At 37.0% G+C, this 27,181-nt stretch overlaps 1 protein-coding gene across 5 annotated transcripts in view; it reads left to right on the plus strand.

Annotated features, from left to right (window-relative positions):
- Positions 1–24,361, plus strand: part of KIF6 (kinesin family member 6) — a 161,750-nt gene extending 137,389 nt beyond the window's left edge. For 3 of the 5 annotated variants that reach the window (XM_069009817.1, XM_069009821.1, XM_069009819.1), the window contains 6 exons: positions 8,238–8,319; positions 9,319–9,454; positions 10,965–11,053; positions 18,011–18,100; positions 20,044–20,150; positions 22,947–24,361. In XM_069009817.1, the coding sequence (XP_068865918.1) occupies positions 8,238–8,319; positions 9,319–9,454; positions 10,965–11,053; positions 18,011–18,100; positions 20,044–20,150; positions 22,947–22,963 (521 nt within the window). In that variant the 3' untranslated portion in view covers positions 22,964–24,361. The remainder of the gene's footprint in view (positions 1–8,237; positions 8,320–9,318; positions 9,455–10,964; positions 11,054–18,010; positions 18,101–20,043; positions 20,151–22,946) is intronic. The other 2 variants (XM_069009818.1, XM_069009822.1) reach the window with 2 other exon arrangements.
- The last annotated feature ends 2,820 nt before the right edge of the window (positions 24,362–27,181 follow it).

Genomic DNA, 27,181 nt, shown 5'->3' on the forward strand with positions numbered 1-27,181 from the left:
GGAACTCCTTCTAGTGTCTAAGAAGTAAGCAAGACAGAATATGGAGATGAAGTTTTCAATTCTCTAGTTTGATCTCTTAAATTAAGATGCTAAGATTCTGTGGGGGTAGTTACACATTGAAAAATTCACCAAAGAAGTTTGCAGGATGTCTGTTCATGCAGTTTTCACGCTATGTCTGGACATAATCTAGTTCAGTTTTCACCCAGCCTTGAGCAGTTTGAACCACACAGGCTCCCAAGATCCCTTCCGACCGGAATGATTCTGTGATTCTAAAACAGGACTTGAGGTGGAGTGAAACAAAAAATAAATCTGGTTCTATGCACACAGGCTACAGATTCTAGTCCTAAGCTTGTTTGCTCAACTTCAGTATATCTTTGAGTCCCTCTCTCTTTTGGCTCTAAAAGGTTGGTAGAAAGTTTAACAAAGAATAATATGGAGTTTAAGGCTCTGTAGCTTCTTTTTACTGGCCATGTCCAGTGGGTGTGTTGGGCAGCTTGACTAGTTCTGTTTCAATCAAGCTTTCCTCCGTGAAAGCTCTCTGTAATAAAGAAAAATTTGGTAATCTAATGAACTGTAAACAACAAATGGAGCTCTTCCACATCTGTGTTTCTGTGAGTTTTTCAAGGTCAGGCCTAGAATAGCAATTTCTATATAGCTGACTATGTAAAGGACAGGACAAGAATGAGAAATACCATGGCAAGTGTGAAATCCAGCATTTCAGAACAACCTGCAGGTCTGGTGAAAAACTTCTGCCATTTTATTTTTTGCTGAAATAGCTAAAGGAAATTAATTCATTCCTTCTTTGCTGAAAAATGTTTGCATATTTGAGACCAAAATAAATAATGACTTGGAACAAGTAGCTAATAATATCCCACAAATGTGCAGAGGTTTGATATAACTTCTCCAGATAAGAATCTTGTCGATAAGTTGTAATTGTTTCTGGATATGTCAGGATTGTCTCTTCTCAGTATACAGTACACTGTAATTCAGCCAACAGCCACCAGAACATCAAGCCCCGTGTCCTTTCCTTCACAGGTCATAGGTAAGAACTGAATTATGAGAACTCCCCAAATAGCTCTGTATTTTTTGTACCTTCTTGAGCTGGTGGCCCAGCACAGACAGCCCAGCTGTTCTGCAGCTGCAGCCAGCAGGTATGTGCCTGGGAGGACCAGCAAGAGCATGGCACCCCATGTGGGATATGAGTGTGACCAGCAGGGATAGGGGGTCCCAAAACCATAATCTGGTCCCTACAACTGCTCAAGTTGCACATCTAACACGTGCCAGATCTCTGAACAACATCAAAATGAATCTTCTCAAAGAATGACGTTCCTGGTGACATGAAATCCTATAGTTGTGGTTTCAGAAATTTTCTGGAAAACTCATACATCATACCAACATTTAAAAAAGCATTTAAGAAACTGTTTTAGAGGATGAGTGGAGTAGCCATGTGGGAGAATGGAAACAAAACTTTCTGTAGTACTTTTGTCTTTACTGTACACTTAACTGAGGTGGGTTCTTAGTACATCTCTCTTCTATTTGCACAGAAAAAAACCCATCAGACCTGTGATAGAGGAGCTTCAACCCAACACCTTTTGTCTTATTTGAGCCAAGAGTTAACCTAAATAATTGATAGTGCAACCCCATGCTCATAATATATTGATTTCACCAATAATGGTGTGTCTTTCCTTTGTGCTTTCCATCTCCTCTACTTGTCTCTTGCAGATGAAAGGACTTTTACTAATACCCTGTAGCAGAAAGATCAAAGTTTTTCAGACTGGTACTTCCATATACATTTGTTTGGTTAGTATTCACTTCTTGAATCAAGGTCAAAACCTTGTTTATTGTCTAATTGAAGCTACACATCAGTTTCATGGCCCATCTGTACCTGTACACAGCTGAAACATAAGCAGTTAAGGATAAGCATGTATTTTTACTTAATATTCTTTCAAATGACATTGCTATAAATTTTGTGTACAGTCCAGAATAAATGCTTCTGTGCATTGTCACGAGCGTTGGTACTGACAGCCACAGACAGTTCTATGCAGAATGCAGGTAAAACACCCCTTATTTTTAGAAACCACTAGGCCTATTGAATTGATCCCCCAGCTGCTGTGTGCGTTATATTTCTAAATGTGACCTGCAAGCACAGACTTTACTGCCCATGCCTGTGTATGTTGTTCATGCACAGTAATCTGTGACATTCATGCACCCTTAGCACCCTTAGGTATGTCTTATTCTTAGGAAAATTGTGCTATATTATTCTCAGTCAAGTCCTTCTCTTGACCAGGCATTACTTTACAAAAGTTGTGGTGCTTATTGAACTGCCATCTGGATATTGGCGGTGGTATACTCCTAATGTCTCACGTTTGTCATAAGCAACAGACTTCAGAAGAATTTTCCATCCTTTTCTTTCAAGAAGAGCATGAAAAAGCTTAGAAAAGAGATTTGATTTTTTTTTTTTTTTTCCATGAAAGCCCTTGGATTTTGTAGAAATGAATGCTTACAAAGCCTCAAAGCTTATTCATGACAAACCACACCCCTTCTTGGGAGGCTGGAAAAGATCATTCAAACATATCAGGTATGATTTTATCTAATATTATGAACAAGATAAATGATGCAACAGTAATCTCATGTAATCAAATGGTAAAAAGTATTTATTAAGTGTAGGCAAGAATCTGAGTTAGTAGGGGGTTCCTGGCTAAGACCCAGCTATGTTATTGTTCCACTAGATTAACTGGCATGTATGGAACATATTAAACTTGAAGCTGCTTTGGTTTTTGGTTTGTTGTTTTTTTTTTCCCCCCCGTATATTTTACTTGTATATTTGGAAAGCAACAGAGAATTTTTAGCCATGATGGTTTCAGAAGTTTGCATGGCTTAAGTGCAGCTGACATGGAGGTAACGCCTTCTGTTTTGTATGCCATGTATTTTCAGGAAGGAAAGTACAGATGACTAGTTTCAAAGAAGAAACTTGAGGGAATTGAAGTGTGAGTCTGTATTTAGGCAAAAACAGCTCACTGAGATGGGAAAAATAGCTCTACTTTCCAGGTGTACATTGGAAGTTAGTTTGAGCCAGTATTGAGCCAGTAAAACAAGAAGCAATGCAATGTTACAAAAAAAAAAAAAAAAAAAAAAAAACCAAAAAAACCCCAAAAACAACAACAAAAAAGGCAACATGCCAATGGACTCTTTTACTAAATTCAGGGATTAAAATAAAAATCAAAATCAACAAAATACACGTCTGTAATCCCCTGTGCATCCATTAACTTGTAAAATGCTGAAAATAAGGCAGTTTGTTTCAATGTATCCTATGACAAACTTGCTGAAATTTTTAAAAGAACTATTAAATTAGGGTAAAGTAAATTGCTCTAAAACCCACAATATCAACTCATCCAGACATTAGGATATTTCCATCTTCCCCTGAGTTACATTGTGCCTGCTCATGTTTACTTTTGTATAAGGTATATATATGGTACCCAGTGACAAACATACACTGACATGGCCCAGGGGAAGCATAAGAAAGAAAAAGAGGAGAATTACTTGTAAGATTATCTTGAATAATGATAGATGGGTAGTTCTTTAAAAAAAAAAAAAAAAAGTTACAACATATGTTCCAGTTTGAAAGCACTAAAGCTCAAGTTTGCCAAAAGCTGCAAAGCTGATAAATAAAGCAGTAAATATGTGAATGGGATACTGAAGTCAGTTCTAACTTTGGTTACTTCAAGTGACTATAAATTTAACCAGATAAACACAAGACTATCCAGTAAAAAAAATGAAAATATTTGACTGCAAAAGTACAGCTGGAGGGCAGGGCACAACGTTATTTGAGGCACAAGACAATAAATCCCTAGGAGTTTGACTTCCAGGATACACTAGCTTGAGAAATATATGAGCACCCCAGAGAGTATAAAGTTCAGGGTCACAGAGAGTTTCTTGCAGAATTTTCTGATGGTAGACAAGAATCTGCCAGAGTATTTCAGGTTGTTGCCAGCTTGCAGTAAACTACAGTGATAACACTTGGTATCTCATGCTAGAAATAGTGTATTTCATCCATGCTTTCCACATGGCTTTGAAATAGTGATCCAGTTAGCAGGTGCTACAATTTCTCTCTGGTACTGTGTAATTTGATCATGTAGACTGTTGTAAAATTTACTACTTCCTGTACTCCAAAACTGGCCCTTTCATTAGAATAAAATAATTATATCTTGAAATGCTTCTTACAATCTTCTTTATGGGCAAAAAAGCACCAAAAATTACAAACGTTTGTCATGTGAACTGTCAACTCATGCAGAAGTCACCTTTGTCTCTAAGCAGGCAGCTGGTATCAGTTGTATCCTGTGCCTCCCTTCACCAAATGGGGTTGTATATGAAGATGAAGCAAAAACAGTTAGCCTGAAAGTAAGCATAGAATTTTGGATATTTCATTACTCTCTGGATATTTCCCTACCCAGTGTAGTACCGTCAGTCTCTTCTTTCCATCTTGTGACTCAGTATTCTTAAAAAAGACTTCACAACTTAGGATTCATAATTTTTTCCCCTCAGCTGTATGCACAGTTATGTTAATGTAAAGAAACTAATACTCGTTATCAGTGCATTGCTGACTGCTGCCAAAATAGTTCTGTTGTACAGAACTGGATGGAGATATGCCAACAGAAACTCCTAGTGTACACAGAGCCAATGTTTTCCTAAACATGCATGTCATACCTCCCCACACCCCTGAAGCCTGGGGCTGCATTATCCAGGATTAAATTGCAGCAAATGCATTTGTTGCCCAGGAGAAGTCACTGGGGCACGAAAAGTGCATGTGGTATTACACTCCAACAGAATGAAATCATCTCAGCTGATGCACTAAAAGTATAGAGCTAAACTGTACAGCTGAGCTTCATATGACAAACTGTCAATCAATGAATTAAAAGTCAACCCTGACTGAGCAAAGCAGATACCACTTTGAGTTCTGTGCAGTTGCAGAAGTGATATCTGATAGTTAATATTTTAGCAGTAGCATCTCTACTACATCTTTTAATGTACTGCAAATTTTTTCATGTAAGTGGGCAAAAGCTGATGTCATGATTTTTCAGTCCTTCGTAATTTACATGTACTTTGTATATCTGTGGTTAATATACATTTTCTGTTTCTGCATGGGAAGGAAGATATATACAATAAAAAGAAACTCTTTAGAGGGAATAAAAACCTGTAGCCAAAAGAAAGTATTTTTTTCTTAGGTATCTAAATTAAATTTGTGAGTAAATTTTTATGCTTTTTATGTTTTACAGTCTATTTATTCAGTGTCCCTCTAACATTATTTTAAAATGACTGATCCTATGTACTGAAGACTACTGACATTAAATATGAGATACAGTGAGCCAGTACCCTCTGCCTTCGCTTCCTTGCTTCAGCTGTAGCTGAGATTGCCTGGACTGGTAAGAGGAGAGGGGTGTGAGGCAGCAGAAGCCCAGGGGCAGAAAGAGGCCACTTCAGGGATTCAGGAAAGGTAAAGAGGAGGAGAGGGGAGAAAAGAAGAAGCAGGGAATGAGGAAAAGGCAGAAGTAGCAGGAAACATACGTGTTGAAATACAGTCCGCCAGACCTCCCTCCCTCCCATCCCAAAAAGATGTCTTTTTGCTTGGAACATTAGGAAAGAGCCATGATCCTTTGTATATGTTAGAGCAGTTGTATTCCAAAAGGTCTGGTCTTTAGAGCAGAATGTTATTCAGTTCCCAAACACACTGCTGCAATGGGCAGGCATGGCAAAAAGCTGAAATGGACCTTGCAACAGCTTGGGAAAAGACACTGGAGAACTTACAGAGCAGTACCCAGTAGGCATGTTCTGGACTTGACTTACTACTGGGCTTCACCTGACGCTGTGATCAGATCTCTTCTGCTTTTGTCACCCAAGCTCAGTGATGTGCACAGGGATGTGCAAGTTTTAGCCATTTATCCAGTGCTATTTTTGCTGCCAGGGCCACACCAGCTTGCAGTATACTCATCTCTTTCTATTCACAAAACTGTGCTGCTGTTCACAAAACTGTGCTGCTGTTCACAGCTGTGTATGCCTTTCCTCACCAGCTAGGAATAATGGGCAGAGCTGTATTCATGGGTGAGGATACTGGGACCTGTTTATGATAAAGGTTTTCATCTCATATAAAAGGCTTTATTATTATTTCTGAAGGTAGTGTGCAACCAAATAATCCATTCTACAACATGTAATCAGCAGAAAAAAAAAACATTCTTTTGCTGTTTTTATATACAAGTGACAAAATTTTGCCTAAGTTTGGCTGACCTTTCAAAGCTAACATAAAAATATTTTTCCAAGTACTAGATGTCATAGCAAACCAAGGAAGGAAAGCTATATTCTGGTCTTGTACGACTGTGTAATAACTAGCAGAATTTGGTGATGTTTTTGTGTAGGGAAGTCCTCACTTCAGAAACAGCGTTAACATTCTAAGGCGTTACTCTCTTCCACCGTGTATTATTTCCCTTCTTTATAAGAGGCTGGAGCTGCTGCCTTCTGAACTCAGACATTGTCACAGACTGTGCAAATAGGACAAATGCACTTCAGTGTGCTCAGGAGAGTCCCCTTTGACCTGAAATTGGCTCACACTAGGTCTGGCTGGAATATTCATGGAAACATAATAAGGATTCTCACATGGTCTGTGAGCATGACTCACTTGGGAGCCAGTAATTCCCTAAATCATTTCAGTTTGTTCCACAAGAGCACATTTCCCTCAGGTCTGGCTGCTGTGTGTTCATAGAGTTCAGAAAAGCGTGAAGCCTCAGGAGCTCTGCAATGAGTGTCTCCACGCAAGTTCCCTCTGTAGCTCTGTGTTTTCCCACATTATGCCTTCTCTTTGGGGTGAAATGCGACAAATCAGAAAATTCTTGTCCCTTGTAATCATGGAAAGGTTTATTGCTTTCCTTAAAGTCCTGGCATGGTTATGATGGCCTTTTAATTATCTGTTGTGTTCGGGTAGAACTTGTTTTACAATGTCACTGTTGTAGCATCTCCTGCTGTGATGTTTGCGCCTCCTGCCTTGTGTGTTCACTTTAACATTTCAAACAGTTTATATTTTTATCTTTTGAGAGTACCCTCCCCACCACAAATGTCTTCACCCTGTTCTTCTTTCGCAGTCACATGCAGCAAAGCCTTTCAGTGTATGAAATGAGACTTGTGCCTGGGCTTTGTCCACCTTGGCCGTCTGTATTAACATGCTTGAGCTAAGTAATGAGATAAAATGCTCTTCCACTTCATCTGTGTTAAGCTATAGAGTGCTACTACAAAAGATTAATGGTTTCAGCTGGTGTGCTGACAGGCAGAGAGGGGTCATTGCTGCCCTCTTGTTCCAGACAGAATTCATCTCCTTGAAGAGAGGGTGCACTCCTCAGGCCTTGTGACAGGCTGACATAGAATTTATTTTCTTGACAGAAATAAGAGTTGGGATGGAAACTTGCGTATATTGTACAGCAAATCTTTTGTTTCTTTCACTTTTCTTGAGTTAAAAAGGTCAAACATGTTTTCTTGGGAACCTAAAAGTCATTCATCCTAGAAACAGAAACTGTTGTAACATTAGTAGGTAACTTTAAATTTCCTTTCACCACTGAACGTATAAACTATGATGGAAAGACTGTTTTACCATCTCTCAGAATAAGCATATTGTTTATTGCATGTTAAATAGCTCTGTTACAGGATAGGGAAATCATAAACTGCTTTCTTAGGCTAAATTAGGCTACTCTTAAGGTATTTCCTTCTCCTTTACCCTGAAAATTTTCTCACATAGTTTCAGGATAATTTCCTTATTCATACTAATTATCTGAATTTATTGCTTACCAAAGTTAATCTCTCTTTCAAGAGCTACTGGTGTATTTTCTTTTTGCAACAACTTCTGGTCTTGTTTTTGTTGTCAAAACTGTTGCCAAAACTGGTTGAATGCATTTGATAGTGTTTTATGCCAAATATGAATGTTTAACCGGCTTTTATTTGTATCTAAAATTAATATTCCAGTCCTTAATGAGGAAAAAGCCCAATTATAAGCAATTTAATTCAAATCACTAGTTACTGACTGTGTCCTCTACTAAGTAAGGCCTAAATAAGGAATTTGAAGAAGCATTTCCATAAGAGAGAAATGGATAATGACCCCCGTTTTGTTAACTACCTCTTAAAAGCTAGTTTTTATTTTAGTTAGAAGTTGCTTCTTTGGACATCATCTAGTCATTGCTTAAATCTGATAATTTCTCCTATAGCTGTTTCAAATCCTTCTGAAGAACTAACGTTTGATCCAGTAGAAGAGAATCTTCGAATGCAAATTGAAGAAGAAAAAAAAAGGTATTATTTCTGCCTCAGATTTCTACCATCCTTCAGAAGATAAATTATACTGATAGGATATACAGATATTACAATTCTGCACACACAGATACCCTCAAGGTTTTCTCTGACATTTAAAAAGTATTAGCTTTGTGAAGCTAATAGTTTTAAAATTTGTGTATATGCTGTTGGTTTGTCTATCAGATGCCACAGTAGATGAGAGAGGAAAATTTATGCTTGAGCTAAAGGTTAAAAATAAATATAAACAGCTTAATGTCTTTCCTGAGGATTAGTGTTTGAAACTTGTTGTTTGAATCCAAACGTATTGTGAGCCTTTTGGGTTGATTCAGAAAAGTCCTGCCTTTCTTGTCCTAAAGAAAACCTTTAGGATATACAGGACTCACTAAGTGTAAATAATATGCTGAATACACTTTGGTTAACCAATCCTTGCTCTAATGTCACTGTAGCCAGGAGGATAACAAAAATAGATACAAGGATATCAGTACCAAGTATTTTGCTAGCATTTATGTTATTCACAATCTCTGAGGACACTTCTGGCTGTTTCATACTCCTGATAAATCTCCAAGCATCTGATAGCCAAGAGAGTAATGAAGCTTCCATCTGAAAGGGGAATCAGTCTCAGCTCCTATCTGAATCCAAGATGACCAGTTATTTATTAATGGTAACATGCTGAGAATTGAAAAGAAATCATTTTCATAGTTGATTGAACCTGTATTTTAATTGTTAATTAATGTTGATCCCACTTGAATTTCACTAACTTCTTTATGAAATAAAAGGTTTGTGCAATAAGTTTCTTGCACTTACTGTCCAGTAAAACTTTCATAAAATATGAGAAGTTTCCTTCTACCATCTGTCTGTGTCCTCTGCATCTCTGATTATTACATATTACTTTATAGTTTAAAACTGTTAACTGTTCTAGGTAGGATAAACCTTTGTTCAGATATATGTTGTAAAATCTATAATACAATATAATCTATAATACACTTCTTCTTGTATTAGCTATAAAATAGTCTACAGCCACTTCAAAGGGCTGAAGGTAGAGATTGAGCACCTACAGCTTCTTATGAAAAAAGTGAAGATGAAGCTGCAAAAGGACTTTGAAGTCTGGTGGTCTGAAGAAGCAAAAAAATTACAGGTATGAAATCACTTTATATTTATTCCATTTTCAAGTAAATATAACATTTTCAATCATTTCTTAAATAAGTAGTTAATTGACTAGATAGGAAGGAGTATGAAGGATGGGATTCGGGGTCTGGTTTACCTGTGCTTATGCCAGTGTCAGTTGGACAAAGGTAATGTGAATTATACTTATGTGAAACTAAAAAAGTCAAACCCATTTTTTGCTGCTCTATTTTCTGGTTTTTATGTTCTCCCAAACAACTTGACTGATAGGGAAGAATGGGCCCAAAATGCCAACAACTCTGAAGGAACATTATCGTATTGCAAAAAATAATCTTTTTTGCTGCTAGCAAAACTACGATTTCATCAGGTTTTTTGCAGCCAGTCGTTCCTTTTTAGCTTCCTTTGTTTGCAAAGACTCCAGTAACCTTTCAGCTTGCCTGGGCTCCCAGAGGGTCAGCAGCTCCCAGCACAGAGTGTGTTTCCTCACTCTCTAGCTGAGGGCCACCAGTGTTTAAGCACAGAGTGCTCTAATGCAATGACTTGTGTAAAATGAACTAAAGAGCTGTCATTTTAACCAGTGTATTAGAAGTTCATAGCACAGCCAGTCTGAAAATGGCACTCTACTGAAACAACATCCCTTTCTTATGCTCCCCTCCTGACACTTATTTAATGGCTTGCAAGTAGTGATATAGCATCTCACAACAAAGTACTGCCAGGAAACATACATCAGCCTCATGAAAAAGAGTGCTGAGTGCAGTCCATCCTCTATCATTTATTATTAGCTGGAAGAGAAGATTTACTCCTTGAGAAAAAGTTGTTATAAACGAAGAAGTGTTTAGCCCATATTTTGGTTAATTCTCATTAGAGAATACTCTCTCAAAGTATAAATTTAAACTGTATTTTTAAGAAAAAAGCCTAAAATAAATACAGAACTTAACATGGGGAACTTAGTTACCCATACAGTGCCACCTAAGTAGCTTAGCTGCCAGTTATCATTCCCAAATACTTTTCCAGTTAGAATCCCTAACCATATTAGTGGCAAAGAGGATGATGTTTGAGTCACCTTCCTGTCTAAATATTTAGGCTTTTCAAAGCACTGCAAGTAATATTCTTGAATTCACTGCAGCACATTTTTCTCTATCCCTTAACAGGAGAGGTCCAGGATTCAACCTCTCATGATTCATCAGTAGAAGATTAGAAAACTGGGAAACATAATTGGGATTGATTTCTTAGATCTTGACCTATCTATACATCTGAGCTCCCTAAGAAACTAAAATCAGTGAACACATGCTGTTACATATTAAAAACCTGTAACTTGAGCTTAAAAATACTTGAACCAATCCTAAATACTTTTCTCTTTGTTCAGAAGTGTTTGTGCAAGTGGAGAAAACACTGTGTGATTCAGACTCTGTGTTTTCTGAATGAGTCATTGCTTACCTTGTTATTGCTGAAATTTATAGGCCATTATGAAGCACTCTAAAAAAATCCTATCCTCATAATTTTGTTTTTTAATCTAAACCCAGCAGGAAAAGCCAGAGATGGTTACCTCACCAAATACTACCACTGTTTATCCACAGTTTATCAGACCCTCACTGCATCTATCAACTTACAGGTAAACTGTTTATTTTTCTCTTCCTTCCTTACATGGGAAAAAATGCAGTTTTAGTAAAAGTGCAGTTCTCCAGAATGCTTCTGCAAGTGTCACACTGAAACACTGTATTTTCAGTTACAACGGAAATGATTGTGTAGAAAATGAAATTTTATCATTCCATTTTTTGGAAGACCTATTGAAGGTAGCTTATTTTACCTCAGTTCTTTTGACCTGTTGGTCTTGGAACCTTGGAAGCCTTTCTCTAGGGGCCCCATGACAGCTAAAAAAGGCAAGGCTGTTATCAGTCAGTCTTGCTGTATGAGGAGACTATAGCTCTTTTGGGCTGTATGCAGGGGACTTCAAAAAGATTTTTAAATTATTTCATATATTTCCTAGATAGATTTGCTACTGAAAAATGTCATGGTGCTACATTTATGCAGCATATTATTCCACAATGATATTATATTTGATATTGCAAGATGCTGGTGCATCATCTACAGTAGAAAAATGTAATCATCTTGGTTGTTTCATCAACAATCACCTCTGATTTCAAAACTATTAATTTAAATTTGCAGTAATAAGTTGTTCATAACCATCAGGGAAAGTAGAGTGCAAGAAACCACATACCTGACTGTGCAGGTTTCCATACTCAAGGACAATAAATTCCTTCTTCCTTTCTCCCTCCCTCTTCCTCTTTCCCTCCTCACCTTTCTCTTGCTCTCTTTCTCCCTCTCTCTCCTCCTTCTCCTTATACAATTACCATTTCTCTGAGTGTCTTTACCTAAAATTTTATTACAATAGTCTGCACAAATGATGTTTCCTGCTTTTCAGCAAACATATCTCCTACATGCCATTAAATAATGAATACTGAATTTTCGTAAAGCTGCAAAATATATTTTATTTTAAACTTTCATGTATCTGTAGTAAATGCTCCATAATCAGTACAGAAAATGATAGACATAGTCCTCTAAAGTTGTCTGAGAATACATTTTCAGATGTCTCAAACTGACGAAAACCAACTCCAGTCTTCTATACTTTGCTTTGGTTCTTATTCTGTATCCTCTCAGGCATTAATCACTTTGCAAATGGTTGGCAGGTTTTAGGCCTAGTTTGTGCTGTTCATTTCTGGTCTCAGGATGAAGGTTACTTGTCCCAGAGAAAAGCTGATGGAAAGAACGTGAAAGCATTTTTGGTCCAGCTTAGGACAAAGTCAGCTGAATTAGTGCAAGCAATCCATGACTGTCACTCTCTGACTGTCACTCTCTTTAACTTTGTACTGTCCTTTGAACTAAGCACCTCTTGCACAACTTCTCTGCTCTGCTGATCTTAGGAATAACAAATTTCAGTTGGTGTGCTGATGCATTGCTCGGGAGAGCAATAGCTTTTTCAGACTAATTAAAAATTCTAGAATTAAAGAGAACATACGGTAATGCCCAGGCACTTTCCAGTGCATTGGGAGATTGGCCTCCAGCAGTGGTGAATCCTCCTTCCCCTACCCTAGCTCAGAAAGAAAATTGCATAACTAGCTTCTTTATGTTTTTTTAAGCTTTTCTATCAAATGCCCTTACTATTCATGTTTATTACTGGAGGACAGGTCTAAGAAAGGTCCATCTGGCATTTTGACTAGAATGGGGAAAGGTGCCTGCTTGCTTTCAGCTGCCAAGCTTACTTCAGAGTCCTGTACTGCCCCACATGATTTCCTGCAAAAAAGCAGATGTTCTTTACAGTGAACAGTTTCTCTGTGTCTAAGTAATGGGCATACTGACCGAGACTGACCGGATCATCCTCACATACACATCACAGACACAGAATATTCATCTTCTGGAACTAAAATTGTAGAGGGAGTTGGGATTAATGTAGTTTTACTTTCCCATCTCTATCAATATTCTTGCAATCATCTTTAAAAGCCAAGTACTCTTTCCTTCCTACGGTTCTAGAAAGTTGATCTTATTTTATGTTAGGTTGTTTAAACATATTTTTGTCAGGTACATTTCCAGTGGGATGTATATGGAAGTAGAAACACTGTTTCTGCTTTTTCTGAGGCAGGAGTTACAGGCTTAACATCCCACTGTGCATGAAAGTTTACTTTTTCCCCTACCGAGGCAATAACATTTTAGAGTAAAGGTTTCAAATTTCACAGACTTTAAAAGAATAAAATAGTAGAATATTTATTTCCCAAGGATTTCCTTGACCCCATCTGACACAGGAACTTTTGTGTAGGATGAGTCCAGGCTACAGGCACTTCTCTCAGTTACACAGTCCTGAGACACAAATGGCTCTTTTTTTCTAACTCGCCTAGAAATCAACAGTCTCTTTCTTTGGAATGATATTTCTATCTTCACCCAGCAGAACAACCAGCCACAAAAGCAAAAGTTGACATAAATCGTATTTGTTATAATGTGGTGTAAATAAAACCTGTTTCCAAGATGGAATTCAGTTAACAGGTGTGTTCAATAGATGTAAGATCTAAAACTTAGCAGGCTTTATGTCAGAAATCTAAGACTGCTGTTGACAGAGTAAGTATGCAGTAAAACCATTCAGACAAACTCCTGAATGTGAATGGATGTAAATACAACCTTCAGTCTAGAAATAGTAACTTACATATCTCAGCATGCAAAGGATACAGGTATATTCCTAACCTTTCTTGAGATCTTTGTATGTGTTTGAACAAAGTCTTTTGATCACCTTCTAATGCATGATTTGTGTGGATTGCTATTGTTTGACACACCTTAGTCATGTTACCAGAGAAAATTAAGCCTTGGGAAGGTCCAAATTGCATTTTATACTAAGTAGACATAACTACAATAACAGAGAAGGGAAGCTGGTAATCCTGTTGAAGCTTAAGAAGGATACACACATCTAAAAGGCACTTGATTCATGGCCAAACATGTCTCTTTTTTCAATTGAAAGAAATGGCTAAATTGTTAAAGTGTCAAAATGAGTCTGTGTTAATAAAAGAGTTGAATAGTGAGCATTTCTGCCTCAGTCAGGAAGATCTGGAAGTTTGTGGTGCTACCTGCAACTCATACTGTGTACATGTTTATGTCTTAATGGATTCCTGTCAAATGTGCGAAAATCTGAAAATGCATGTTGGGCTCAGCACTCCATGTGTGCTCCACACGTTCAGAATTCAAGCACAGACTTTTGTTCTTCCTCATACAGTGTCTCCCACAATGGCTTTCATTTAAGGAATTTATCAGATCCTTGTCTCTTCAAATTAATTCTCTCACTGAACATTTAGTTTCAATAGTTTTGAACTGTTCTGGTATTCCCTTTGAATCAAATAAATGTTAGATAGTTATTCAAATCTTATAAAAATTTTGGATTTTTTTCCTTCTCTCAGAAGGAATGCATTCCTTTTTATCTCAGTCAAATCTTTCTTAACCTCACTCATTTCCTTTTACTGAATCTCATTTGTCCTATTCCAGCAAGTCCCACAGTATGTTCAATCTCAGAATCCTTGGCTGTCCTGTTTCTTATTCAGAATCTTCCTGGCACTTTAAATTCCCTTGGAGATATTTTCAAATAACTCTTCATGTTCTCTGATGATTTTTAGCATCAGATTTTTTAACAATTATTGTCCTGGATTGCAAAATTTACCCCCTATATTAAGGCTATGTGAAATAAGGTCAATGTTTACATATTTTACAGCATTTTCTGTCTAATCATTTTTTATTCCTGCCAACTTTATGCAGTGTTACATAATGATAAAACATAATCTGGGAATAACATCATCAATTAGTGACATTTCAAAGGTTTTCACATTCTTTGGCAACAACTGGAACAATTTATCTATGAATTTCCAAGTTAGGCCAAATTTAATTTTGTAGCCAACTACTAAAATGCTCAGCTTTTAAGCAGCTTGAATCTTTCCTGTCTGTACACTGAACATCTGTTCCCCTCATGTTCAAAGATCAGATAACTGGAGAACTGCAGCTGAGGTTTTTTAAACATTACAGAGGTTGCACACTTTCAAACTTTTTGCTTTTCATTTTAATCTACCTGATTTTCCCCTATTTTTCAGCTGGCAAATTAAGCATTCATACCATCATTGCTCCAGCTCCTCTACCCCATGTACTTGATGGAGCTGATCAGTCCATGGATCAATTGTCTCTGGCCCTTGGGTTCCTGCAGCAAGGGAAACACTGCTGCAACACTGCCTACATCTGTATGACCACTGCCCCATCCCTGACTGAGAAATACACCCCAACAGAGGATTCCCCCCTCCCCCTAAAAAAAAGCAAGTTATCCACTGAGTGAAACTTCAGGTACTAGGTTATAAAAACAAGCAGATCTATAAAGTGGACAGACTACCTTTAATCTCCAGAAAAAGCAGGGATTTTGCTGAAGTTGTCAGGAGACAGTCTTTGAGATTTCTTAAACTCAACTCAAAGAAAAATCAGGTAGATTCAGAATGAAAATGGGAATTATACACTGTCAAAAGAAGCTGAATAATGTTAGAGGTTAAAGCTTAGGAGAAAGACAAAGACACAGGACTTACGTACCGTGCACATCCACCCAAATCCAAAATGTGAGTGCCTGTTTGCACATTACAGAAATGTAGAATGGCACCTCTAGGGATCTCTAGATCCAACCCCTTGCTTGAAGAAGACTTTCATCACACTAAAGCATGTCAGGCATGGTTTTGTTTGGCTTTGTTGAGCATCCTGAGATGTCCAGTCCTTCAGGTTGGGCACACAAAGAGGGGTATCATTACCCCACCCCATGCAGGCATAATGAATCTCCATTAAATTTAGAGAATTACTAGAACATTTCTCATTTTTTTGCATCACTGGAACAGCATCTAACACTCGGATGAAGAAGGAAAGTCCTGACTTCTAAAAACAGGCTAGGAACAAGTTGCATCTGAGCTTACAAACCACCGCACATCAAAATTACACTCTTTTGTCCTCTTATGATTCAACTTATCTTGCAATGCTATTATCAGAACTTTGGTATGAAGGATGCAAGTTATCCCTGTACAGACCATCCCTCTAGCCTAGGAATTAGAGAAATCTCTAGGATATATAAAACATGGATTTGAGATGTGCCAAACTGAGGGACCCATTGGTTAGATTAGTACCCTAATTGTTAACCTCTCATGTGGAAACAGATCTTTGAGTCACTTCAAAAGATAGTTATAAGCTTATAAATTTCCTTAACTTGCAGGAGAACAGTTTGCATCCCACAATAAAAATGTCTGTTTGCAACCTCACACGCACAAGATAGGAGGTTAAGGTCCATCTCTAGTTACTGTAATGTTAATTTCCTGATTCTGGGCATCATCTCAGTTAAAGTGGGTTTTTAATACCGCTGTCCTTGGGTTCCAAATTCTCCCAGAGCACCCTAAGGCACATTTTGCCATATTGTCCCTGGGTCCAGGAATCCACTTGAAAGTGACATCCCTAGAATTCCAACCCCACCACACCTGTAGTATATAAGTTTTTTAAATCAATCAGAATCTAAATCCCCCTTTCAAATGGGGATTTAACAATTTTGGATAATAATTTTATTTTCATTTCAATGGAAAAAAAAAAGTAGTTCAAGCATATAAACTACTGCAGCTTAAAAATAAAATACTTCAGCTGACTCACAGTATTTATAAAATTATATATTTTGTGCATGGCAAAGAGAAAGCAAAGATGCTTATTTCAATGAAAAGAAAGCAATGGAAAAGAATCACATTAAGTCACATTACGTTTGTTGTAGGCTAAGAATAGAGTCAGGGATAGTTGCTATGGTTCAGCTGATGTGTAGCAATTTATTAAACCACAGTTATATGACTTGGATGCCTCACTATCTCAGGGCACAGACATAGAGGCCTTTTAGAAAACTGAATTTAAAACACTAAATCACTTCATTTTTAAGAACTGCCAAATCAATGGAAAAAATGTTCAGGAAATCCTAAAGCAGAACAACAATATGAGGTTCCCAGATATTGTTAAACCACATAGTAGGTAATAACATCACACATCCTTTCTAGCTCTTGTAATATGTAGGTGTAATAAAGTACAGAATATTATTAGCATTAAATACGATATTGCTTTAGTTGAATTAGGCAGGTGTGAATCGTGTGGGACTCGAGGAGTTAAAGAGATTCATTCAGGAAACCTGGAGCTGTTCAACTGAAAATGACTTATACTCCTGGGCACAATATCTTCTGCAAAACTGAATCTGGCACAGTGTAATACAGTAAAATTTTAGTAATAAATTTCTTTCCCTTTTCAAGTTCTTTGCCAGAAATATCAATTCGTCAGCCAACAATGAACAAACTACTGCCGAGTTAGAAAAGCAAGAACTTGCCAATCCTGCCATCTACTGGAAAAATCCTTACACTGAGTAATTCAGTTTTTCCATTCAAAGATTGGCACCGGTTCTGGCAGTATATGCAACCCCCAGGAAAAGGAGAGATCCTAGATATCCAGTGGCAGAAAGCTGCCTCCCTAACAGTCAGCTTCCTTGATAATGATATCTGCAGGAGCAGGAATGCACAGCAGCTGTTTGCAATATATTTGGCTATCATCAACAAGCCCCATCCCAAAGTCCTCACTGAGTTTTTATCCAGTCTCTCACTGATTTTGGTAATAATTTTGCCTGACTAAAGAAAGAATGGAAAATGAGCTAAGGCCTCACTTGGCTAATAGTCAGTTTAGGAACTAAATATATCATTACGAACTGTACATCGGATACATCAAAGTGCTTTACAAGCCTGGCTTAGAAGGCAAATACTAAAAGTATAATTTTTATGAAGTTATTTGTCATTCTTTCATAGCCACATTCTTGACATAAACATAATCATCTTATGGATTAAACTGAAAATCTTCTTCCAGTAAACAAGTGCTTTATATAGACTTCTTAAAATCTTGAAAAAATCTTCTTTGTAGTTAATTAGTGTATGTATTAATATTGCCTACACATGGGCTATATTCTTTTCTTTATTTCCTTCATTTTCTTTCATTTCTTCATTTCCCATTCCAGTTTTTCAGACACCACAAGAGACAGCCCTTATGAAGATCCAGCTGTGAAAAACAATTCAATCACTTTCGGTAACCCAACTTTAAAAACAAGGTAAGAACTGTACCTAGTGTACTCAGAGGGGAAAAAAAAGTACAAAATAATGTAATGCCTTGACCATCCTTCATCACTCTATTTAAAAACAGTCTCCATGAAACATAAAAATACAAAAAATTTGCAGATTTTCCTCCAACTTCCAAAACAACTGCAGTCTGCCACATAGCTTTAGACCAACCTGCTGCATCATCAGCATTACACAGGTGGTTTCACGTTTGGCCTGAGGCTTTTTTCTCTACAAGCTTATGAATCTTCATGACTGTGTCTTCTCAGAGAAGGAAGTCTGAAAAAGCAAAAAAAAACATTTGAAAAGAAGATAAATCAGAGTGTGTATGTATTGCAGAACTGTAGAATGCAGGAACTAGGCAGAGATTTTTTTCATACCTGTGATTTTGTCCTTAAAATATTTTTAATCTCCCTCCCATAAATCATTCTATTAAAATAAAATGGTAACAGCTTCAGGCTTGGAAAAGGTTATGTCATGTTTTCTCATAAGAGGTGCTGCTTTGTTAAAATAAGCTTAGCAGGTTAACAGAAACTACTGGCTTTTTCAGCTTCCTTATTTTTTCCAGTGTGTTTATTTTCACATTCTTTTCTCCCACTGAAACATTATGCCAAGTCACTCTACTTCCAGAAGTTATATTCTTATTGTGCTCAACAGTTCTGGCCATTACACCCTTAGGAAAATACAGTGAAGTTACTATTTTTCCTACTGCATTAGTAAGAACAAAGCATAAGGCATTTTTTTTCTTTCATTTTCCAAAACAATCCACTTCTAGAACAGAAAAAAGTCATGGAAAATTTCATCCCCCAAAACCTAATGTTTTAAATTGCATTTGGGTTTAAGAAAGAGCAGAAGAAAAATAGAAGCTAAAGTGGAATTTAGAGAGTACCTTCTCAAATATACTGTGGGTTTTTATTTTTTATTTTGTTGCTAAATAAATGAAAATCAGTTGAGAATAGTCCTTTATTGGTGTTCTGCGATCACCTTGTAAATTACATAAAAATAGGGGAGTTTTAAGTTCAGAGTAATTTCTTCTTTTTTTTTTCCATTTTGGTTCACTGATTCAGCAACTGAGAACTTAATTAGTAGCACAAAGACAAGGATATTAGACTGCTGTATATGTCAGTCCCACAAACCTTCTACTGCTACAGTCAGTAGGGAACAGTGAAAATAAATATAATTACAGGGATAGGATATGTTTAAAAAAGGGTTTTCCCTTCAGTTCCACTTGTCCTTCTGTACTGTAATTTTTTGTCACTGTATTTCTAATCTCCCCATTAGTGCTTAATCTTTAAACAAGGTTAAAGATGCAGGAGAAAATTCTTACTTTTCTCAGCTGATTAGAACAGCTTCATTGTATTACATCATCTCACACCACCAGAGGATCTATCAAAAGCAGTGGTTAAGTCAATTATTTCACTGCATAGATACAGGAGCTGGGAGTGGAGACTCAGCAGCATAAAGGATTTGTGTCTGTCAGGAAATGTCCTGAATGCCACGTGATTGTTTACTTCTGTGTGTGTATGAAAACTTAATTCCCCCACAGTAGGCAAAACTTCTATTGATCTGTTCAAATGTACAGCAGCCTGAAGTAAGCACACACATGGCATAGTCACATCCATCATTTCACTGGTAAACTCACTATATTAAGCTTTTCCACTTGGAACTAAGTCTTTGACTCAGCAGTGCAATATTTTTAACCCTTTGTGAGAGGTCTATAGCTGATAAGCTTGTACCCTTCCCACAGTAAAGAGATAGTGGCTAATCTGAGGAACCTACATAAGACTGTTAAGAAGTCCTAAGACAATTCTTTGCTAAACTGTGCCACATCTAACAATGCATGTAAAGAATAAAATCCTTCCTGGTGAAAAAAGAGGAGACAGAAAAATAAACCTTCTTGCTCACTTGAGTCCACGGGTATACTTTCTTATTTCAGGACCCCACCAAGTTCAAGTACATCTATTCCTCTGACTGGAGACAGCCAGGCTGATGCTGACATCCTAGCTTTCATTAAAGCAAGACAAAACATTCTGCAAAAGAAAGGTAAATCCTGCCAGAAAATAGGAAGCCAGACTAAAATCTCCAGTACAGCATTTTAAAGCCAAAATAGCTTTAGTCCACATTATACTGACACAAGTGAGAACTGATTCTGGCTTCAGTTATATTACATTATGTTCTCAGCCGTTCTAAACGCTTGTGGTTCTTCACATGTTCTCCTTTATTAGCTCAATGCTGCAGTGCAAAACTGTGAAGGCTCTCTGTTTTACTCATCCACCATCCGTGAGCTGTCTGGGGCACGCATGGCTGTGCAACCTGCATAGTATATTAATTTACCCTTAAGTAAATGCATTTGAATGTGGTTTCTAGATTATTAAAGTATTTCCAAATTTTTCTGTATAGATTTTCTTTATCTGTCCTGGTTTTCATCTGGTACAAATTTAATTGTAGCAACTGACACCAAATAAATATTACTCAAATGATTGCACTGTACCCCTGCCTCAGGAGGCAGACTGGCCCACTGTGCCTAGCAGAGAGTATGTCCTTAACAGATATTTCACTATATCAAGGTCAGATGAAACTTTCTATGAGTATTTGTCATCAAATCAGGTACCAAGAGCAATCACAGGAAGGTAATAAAGTTCACTCTAGAGTAGAGATAAGTAAAATTGGCAGGAAAAAGAAAGCAATAAATAAACAACAGTGGCAGTGCAAGGGACTAAAAGTAATTTATCATGATAAAGAAAAATGACCTGTGCTTATTTTTTTTCCCTGAATAATAGTTTTTAGTGGCAGCAACCAATTAGACAGAATATGAGCATGTTAGTGATTACTGAGGCAAGAACTTTCCATCAGCACTTTGGTGCTGATGACAGCATTTTTCAACAAGCTATCAGCACCTGGCAGATGGTGTTAGCACTGTCACAAAGTGGGGCTTTGGAATCACACTGCTTATCAGAAAACTGTCAGGTAAACAAACACTGGCTGAAAAAACAGCCTCCCTACACTCATCCAAAGCAAACACTTAGCATGCTTAGGCTAAGGGATCCCTTTTGTCTTTATTTAGAAAAGCTGTTGTCAGGGTTCTTCTGCAAATGAAATTAAGCTGGATTTATAGGCAGCTCATCAGAAGAAGGTTAGAGATAAATGTCTTACAACAAACCTTTCGGGCCTTCAGAAGGTCCAAACATGACTCAATCTGTGACGTAATGTAATTAACAAGAGCACATCTTATCCTATGATCCTCTCCTGGATCACGCTGTATCAAGAATGTCTGCTTCTCAAATGCCTTTTCCATCCTGATTGCTTTCAGCCACAGGCTATTACCTGGCATCATCCATCAGTTTCAGAAGGGACTAGACATTATCAACATTGACAACTATTTAGACCCCAAGTCATAAAAGGTATTCTTGCAGAACAAAGGAGAGTCAACACTTCTAAAATTGTTCTGAATTTAGACAAGATGAGCTGCCCTAAGTAGATGAAAAAGGAATGGAGTAGCATTTGATCATCCTGGCAGTGCAGGGCTGGATGGCTCAACCAACTGCTAAGCATAGGCAGGAGAACAAAAAAGAGGCTGTGTCAGTTCAACAAACGTGTGACCTGATGTGTCATAGACAAGAGACAGCTCAGCAGCAAGTTCTGAGAAGGATTTGGAGTCAACCTAGCTAAAGCTAAAAGAAGGCTTTTCATCCTTGTGAGGAAAGGGAAAACCTTCCAGATATGAGGGATGGAGCCACAGATAGCAGGAACCACTGAGCAAATAAAGGTTGTAAATTCTAATTTAGCAAGATGAAGCAGAACTGGAGGGTTTTCTTTTAGGAGACAAGGATAGGGGCTATGATGTCCCCACTCCTGCTCCCAGAAAGAAAAACTTTCAGATGTAAAGTAGAGTTAGGTAGAGAGGAAGAGAAGAAGAAGAATGTACTCTCACTTCAAACTTCAGGGGAAAAACACTATGTGTTATCAGTCACATAACTTTTCCTCAAGAAATTTCAAACATATACAAAATAAACCAAAGAGAAAATATTTGCCCAGAGCCATTAAGCTGAGACAGACACTTTCACACAGAATCTAAGTGTGCTGAGTCCCAGTTCCGTGCTCTGTTGCTTCCTTACCAAACTCTCTTCAGTTGAGAAGTTCAGCAATCATTTCTACATTTGCATGCAAATGTATTCACTCTCTGCATGACTGTTACACACACAGTGCCCTGCAGGAAACAATATGAGGAAGCACAGGGTCAGCCAAACCAAAGTCTGCGGGGCTTAAAAAACGTCAACATCCTTACTGCTCTTTGCTTTATTGATCCTGACCCTTTCAAACTGTTATATTAGTATCTTAGAAGCAAAGTGAGGGGCCCTACTGTACATTAGATGGGAAGGAAAAAAAAAAAAGAATAAATGTGTGCAGAAGCCAACAGAGTGGAAAATAAGTTTCATAAATAGAAAGCATGGGAATGCTCATGATTATCCTTAGTGACAGTAATGCAGGGGTGGGAATGAGAGGTCTCAGTAAAGATTACCTCAGGGACTGTAGGTTATTACCATTTGCTTTCTAAACAGAGTGGAATTAAAGCAGGTACATTCACAGGGCCTTGCTGGGATTGTTAAAGCATTGTAATAACTGCACTGGAAAGCTTTTTAGAAAAGGGCTACTCTGCAAACATGCTTCTGATGCCATGTTCAGTCTTGGGGTAGAGAAAGGAAAATGCAAAAGAGGAGATGAATGATTTTTGTGTCTTAAAGGATTGTTTCTTCTTTTGTTTTGTGTTTCTGAAGTTTGTTTTAAAACTGACAGTGCAACCTGAAATGTAGTCCAATGTATTTCTTTATCTCCTTTCAGGCTTGGGGAACAAATGAAATTCTTGCCACAGTCTACTATTTCCTTTTAGAAACAATGAAAGACCTTTATTCTTTCCCTTCCTCTTCTTGTTTAGAAACAGGTACAAGTAAGTACTTCAGATGTACAGGTTTAATTGGTAAAGGTATAGAAATTATTTGTCTTTGACAGCAAAATCCATTTCTCTGACAATAGATATTTGAGTATTTGCACTCAGTATCTTCATCTTGCATTAACAAAACTGAAACAACTAATCAGGAGTTTGCCAAATATGTTTGTTTATGAAAATTCATTGTATCTTTCTAAATGTTAAAATTATCTAATGTATTAATGCTATTTTACATCTTTAATCTGGAAAACACTTATTACTACTGATAGGGGTTTTTTGCATCGATTTGCATAAGGCTTTATTAATTATAGCTATTGAGCATCAAGAGATATCTGTTCAATAATAGTACTTATTTGGGTTATAAAATCTCATAAAATTTCATTTGAGATTTTTCCCCCCCAAGGAATAACAATTTTCATATTTGATTATTAGAATACTGGGATTGCATTGTAATATAAAAACAAATTTATTTTAGAAAGTAATTCTAGAGTTCAAAATTTCCCAACTGTTTTCTTTTTATTTGAATGGATTAAATGCTCTGCAAAATGCACACCTTCCCAGAATATACAGGTTTCAGATGAAACAAGTACATTTAATAGGCTTTAAATAGAACAGGGCCAATACTTCTGAAACACCAACAAGATATGAAAATTTAAATGCATTTATATCTCATATACAATGTAAGTTCACTATTGACTCAGTACTATTTCATTGCATAATATCCAGTTATGAAACAATGTGTTTTACACACCAAATTAAAATCAAAAAATGCAATGCAAAGTACAGTCTATTTCTCTGAGATATACATACTGTCGTACTGAAGCTGTCACTTTTCATGCTAGTGATAATGTTACAGTCATGCATTTAGAAGCATATGGGTTGTTCACATAAAAATAAAACAATATATTGACAGAAGTCACATATTCTCAAGGATGTATATTTCTTTAAATTGCTGATACTTAATTCTTTGTCAAATTCATAATTATATAGAAGTACATGGTGAATTGCTGTGTTCAAACCTACAGAAGATATATGTTTGCCAAATTAACAACTAATATGCAATCAATTTAAAAATATTAAAGTTATACCTTTTTTTGTATTTTAATTTTCTACAAAAGTCAACACAGATACCATATAAATTGGTAAGCTTTAGGAGAATTTCATATGTGCAAACTGAGATAAAAGTCAGATCTATTCTTGCTTTGAGAAGAGTTCAAGGATTTGGTCAGAAGTGCAAAAATCCACAGGCCTTCTCCCTTTTATATGTCTTCTTTGTTGTATATTATATTAAAATGTCCTTCTTCCAGAATTCTTATCTGTCTGTCATTATTTTTCTTCTTCTCACTCTGTTATATATAAACACTGTATTAAATATACAATGTATTATTGCTAATACAGCTTTGCTGAGGAGACCAGGGCCACATTCCTGCTTCCATCCAGCCCTGATAGCTGAAGAAGAGACACAGGTTCCAAAATGTTGCTGGGTGAAGCAACTGTCTTTTTTTGTTTCCAGTAAAATACCCATTGTGGTGAATTTATTTGAAGGTGGCTCAAAGGGAATCACTGGTCCAACATCTCCTTCCTTTTGACATTGAAGCATTTCCAATAGCTTTAAGTAACTGGTTAAAAGAAGGATTTCTGCTATCTTCATATGAGTTATGTGATGCTGCTACTACTTGATGATTCAGTGGTCTGTTCTCAGTTTGCCACACATCTCACTCACAGAGAGAAAATAATTCCTTGCTCTCCTGTTTCCAAATTCTCTAGCCTTTTCTTTACACTGTTGTAAATTTGGTGTGAAATTCAATCACTGTCAACAAAGTAGTACCTGACTGGCAACATGGTCTAAGATTAAGATTATATCAGACACTTAAGATCTTGGACAAAAGTGCATCCAGTAATAGAAACCCATATAAATATATAAAACCATGTAAACAGAAAGTCTTGCATCTTTTGAAAATTTTCATAAGATGATGTGGAAAGAAAAGATTGCTCATTTAGTAAATAATAGTCTTAAGATATAAAGCATTCTCATTTTTAAAAAACTGCCTCCGCTCTTCAAAAATTGCATTTTGTATTCACAGGAAAATTCAGGTTGGAAATTATCTTAGCAGGTCTTTAATCCCTCACATCTTCCTCACAAGAACATCAGTTATGAGATCAAACCAAGCTGCTGAGGGCTTTGTTCAGTGTGGCCTTGAAAACCTCCAAGAATGGAGGCCGCATAACCTTTCTAAGCAATTCATTCCAAAGTTTGACTGTCCTCGTGATGAAAAGGTTTTCCCTTATGTCCCTCCTGAACTTTTCTTTTTGTCATTGTCTCTCTTCCTCTCACAAGCCACACTGTGAAAAGCCTGGCTCCAGCTTTTGATGGCCTTCTCTCAGGTGCTGGAGGGCTTCTGGATCTCTTCTCTACGTCCATGTGGCTTTGTGAAAGCATTTATTGATTCAAGAAATTTTTGTTGGCCACAGACAAAAAAAGTTCCTTCTTTTAATAGTCTCTCTTCATATAACTTCAAGATTCTTTTGAAATAACCCAAGCATTTACGATTTGAAGAAACAACCAAAGGCCCACATTTATCCTGGTCTTGAATCCTCCCTAAGCCCCCTGTAAAACAGCATTGCTAAGCATGGAGATCCTCACACACATCTCACTCCAGTCACTTCACATGATACCTAGTTGGGTTTGGTTCAATATTCATATGGTAAATACAATTTATTTATTATCTGCAACCAGAATAAGTCCAAGTTTCTTTTTTTTTTTTTTTTTTTTTTTTTTTTTTTTTTTGGTGGAGATTTCTTGAGGAAGTAGCTCTAGAGTGGTAGATTCCATACAGGTATTTCTGGGATTAATTGATGCCAGACATTGTGGATTATCTCATCTTTTATTTCAACGTATTTCCAATCTTCTATATAGTTAATTTCAGAAGAAGATACACATCCTCTGGTGTGGTACAGCACTGTAGTTTCTGGGAGGGTCAGGATATGACCCAGACTTATAATAAAGGCCAAGGGGTCTGTTATCACTGATGTTCAATCTGCCAGGGCTCTGTACACCGTCTGGACCTGCATTAATGAAACCCTTGAGCTCACCAGGTTTTGGCTTGGGCATTTCACTATTTCCTGGCCACTGCAGCTTTCCAGAGAGCTCCAAGAAAAAAATGACATAACCTTATGTTGAGTTTCTCTTTCTTGGAAGATGGACATGCCCTAATTCAATCTTCCTCTGTCACTCCTGTGTTTTTAAAAGAAGAGGTAATGAGGTTCACATGTGTAACAGTGTAAGTATATAATGTCATATATACTTACCTGATTTAATCAATCACAGGATGCAAGTATTTTATGTCAGTAGCATAAACTGAGAGCACTTCAACATAATAAAATGTTAAGATCTTGTAAATATTGCCTGTACAAACATGCAGCTGGTGAATATGGATGCCAAGAAGATGAACACCTGGGAATGCCTTGTAACATATAGCATATTTGGTAGCTCTATATAGAATTTTCAAAGTGCATTTCTAATAACCACAACAATCAAACTTCTGGTTTTATTCTATTTCATATGAATCACTTTTATTGTTGCTTTAATCAATGTCAAATGATCTTTTTCTATTTTTCTATCTTTCACTTCCTGCAATATTTGCTTTGAAACCTCACCTATAAGACAAGCAAAGTAAACTGACTATTTATAATGGTTACTATCCATGCCTTGATTTGACACCACCACAATAAAAATGAAGACTCTTTTTCCCTTTTCCTTGAGGAAAAGCTCAGGAGCGGCACCTGAGGTTTTCAAAAGGTTACCTTCTGTTCATTTTAGGGGGCAGCTGCAGTGCTTCATTTGACAGAAAGAGTGAACTAAACAAATACTTGTATCTGTGGACCAACAGTGGATTTACTCCAATGCGTTTATACTGATAAAGAACAGAAACAAGATCTACCTCCAATACAACAATTACAGAATTCAAGGAATCTTTTTTTTCTTCCTGTGGAATCTGTCTGAGAAAAATACTGTTGAAATCTTAAAATTCTATATAATATTTATCTGAAAATGCTTCGTGTTTTCACCTATGTGGACACAAATCAGGAAGTCAAAATGATTGGTTTAAATTTGAAGTGAGAACAAAAT

The sequence above is a fragment of the Aphelocoma coerulescens genome, chromosome 3, assembly GCF_041296385.1.
Source record: "Aphelocoma coerulescens isolate FSJ_1873_10779 chromosome 3, UR_Acoe_1.0, whole genome shotgun sequence".
In the NCBI taxonomy this organism is placed as follows: Eukaryota; Metazoa; Chordata; class Aves; order Passeriformes; family Corvidae; genus Aphelocoma; species Aphelocoma coerulescens.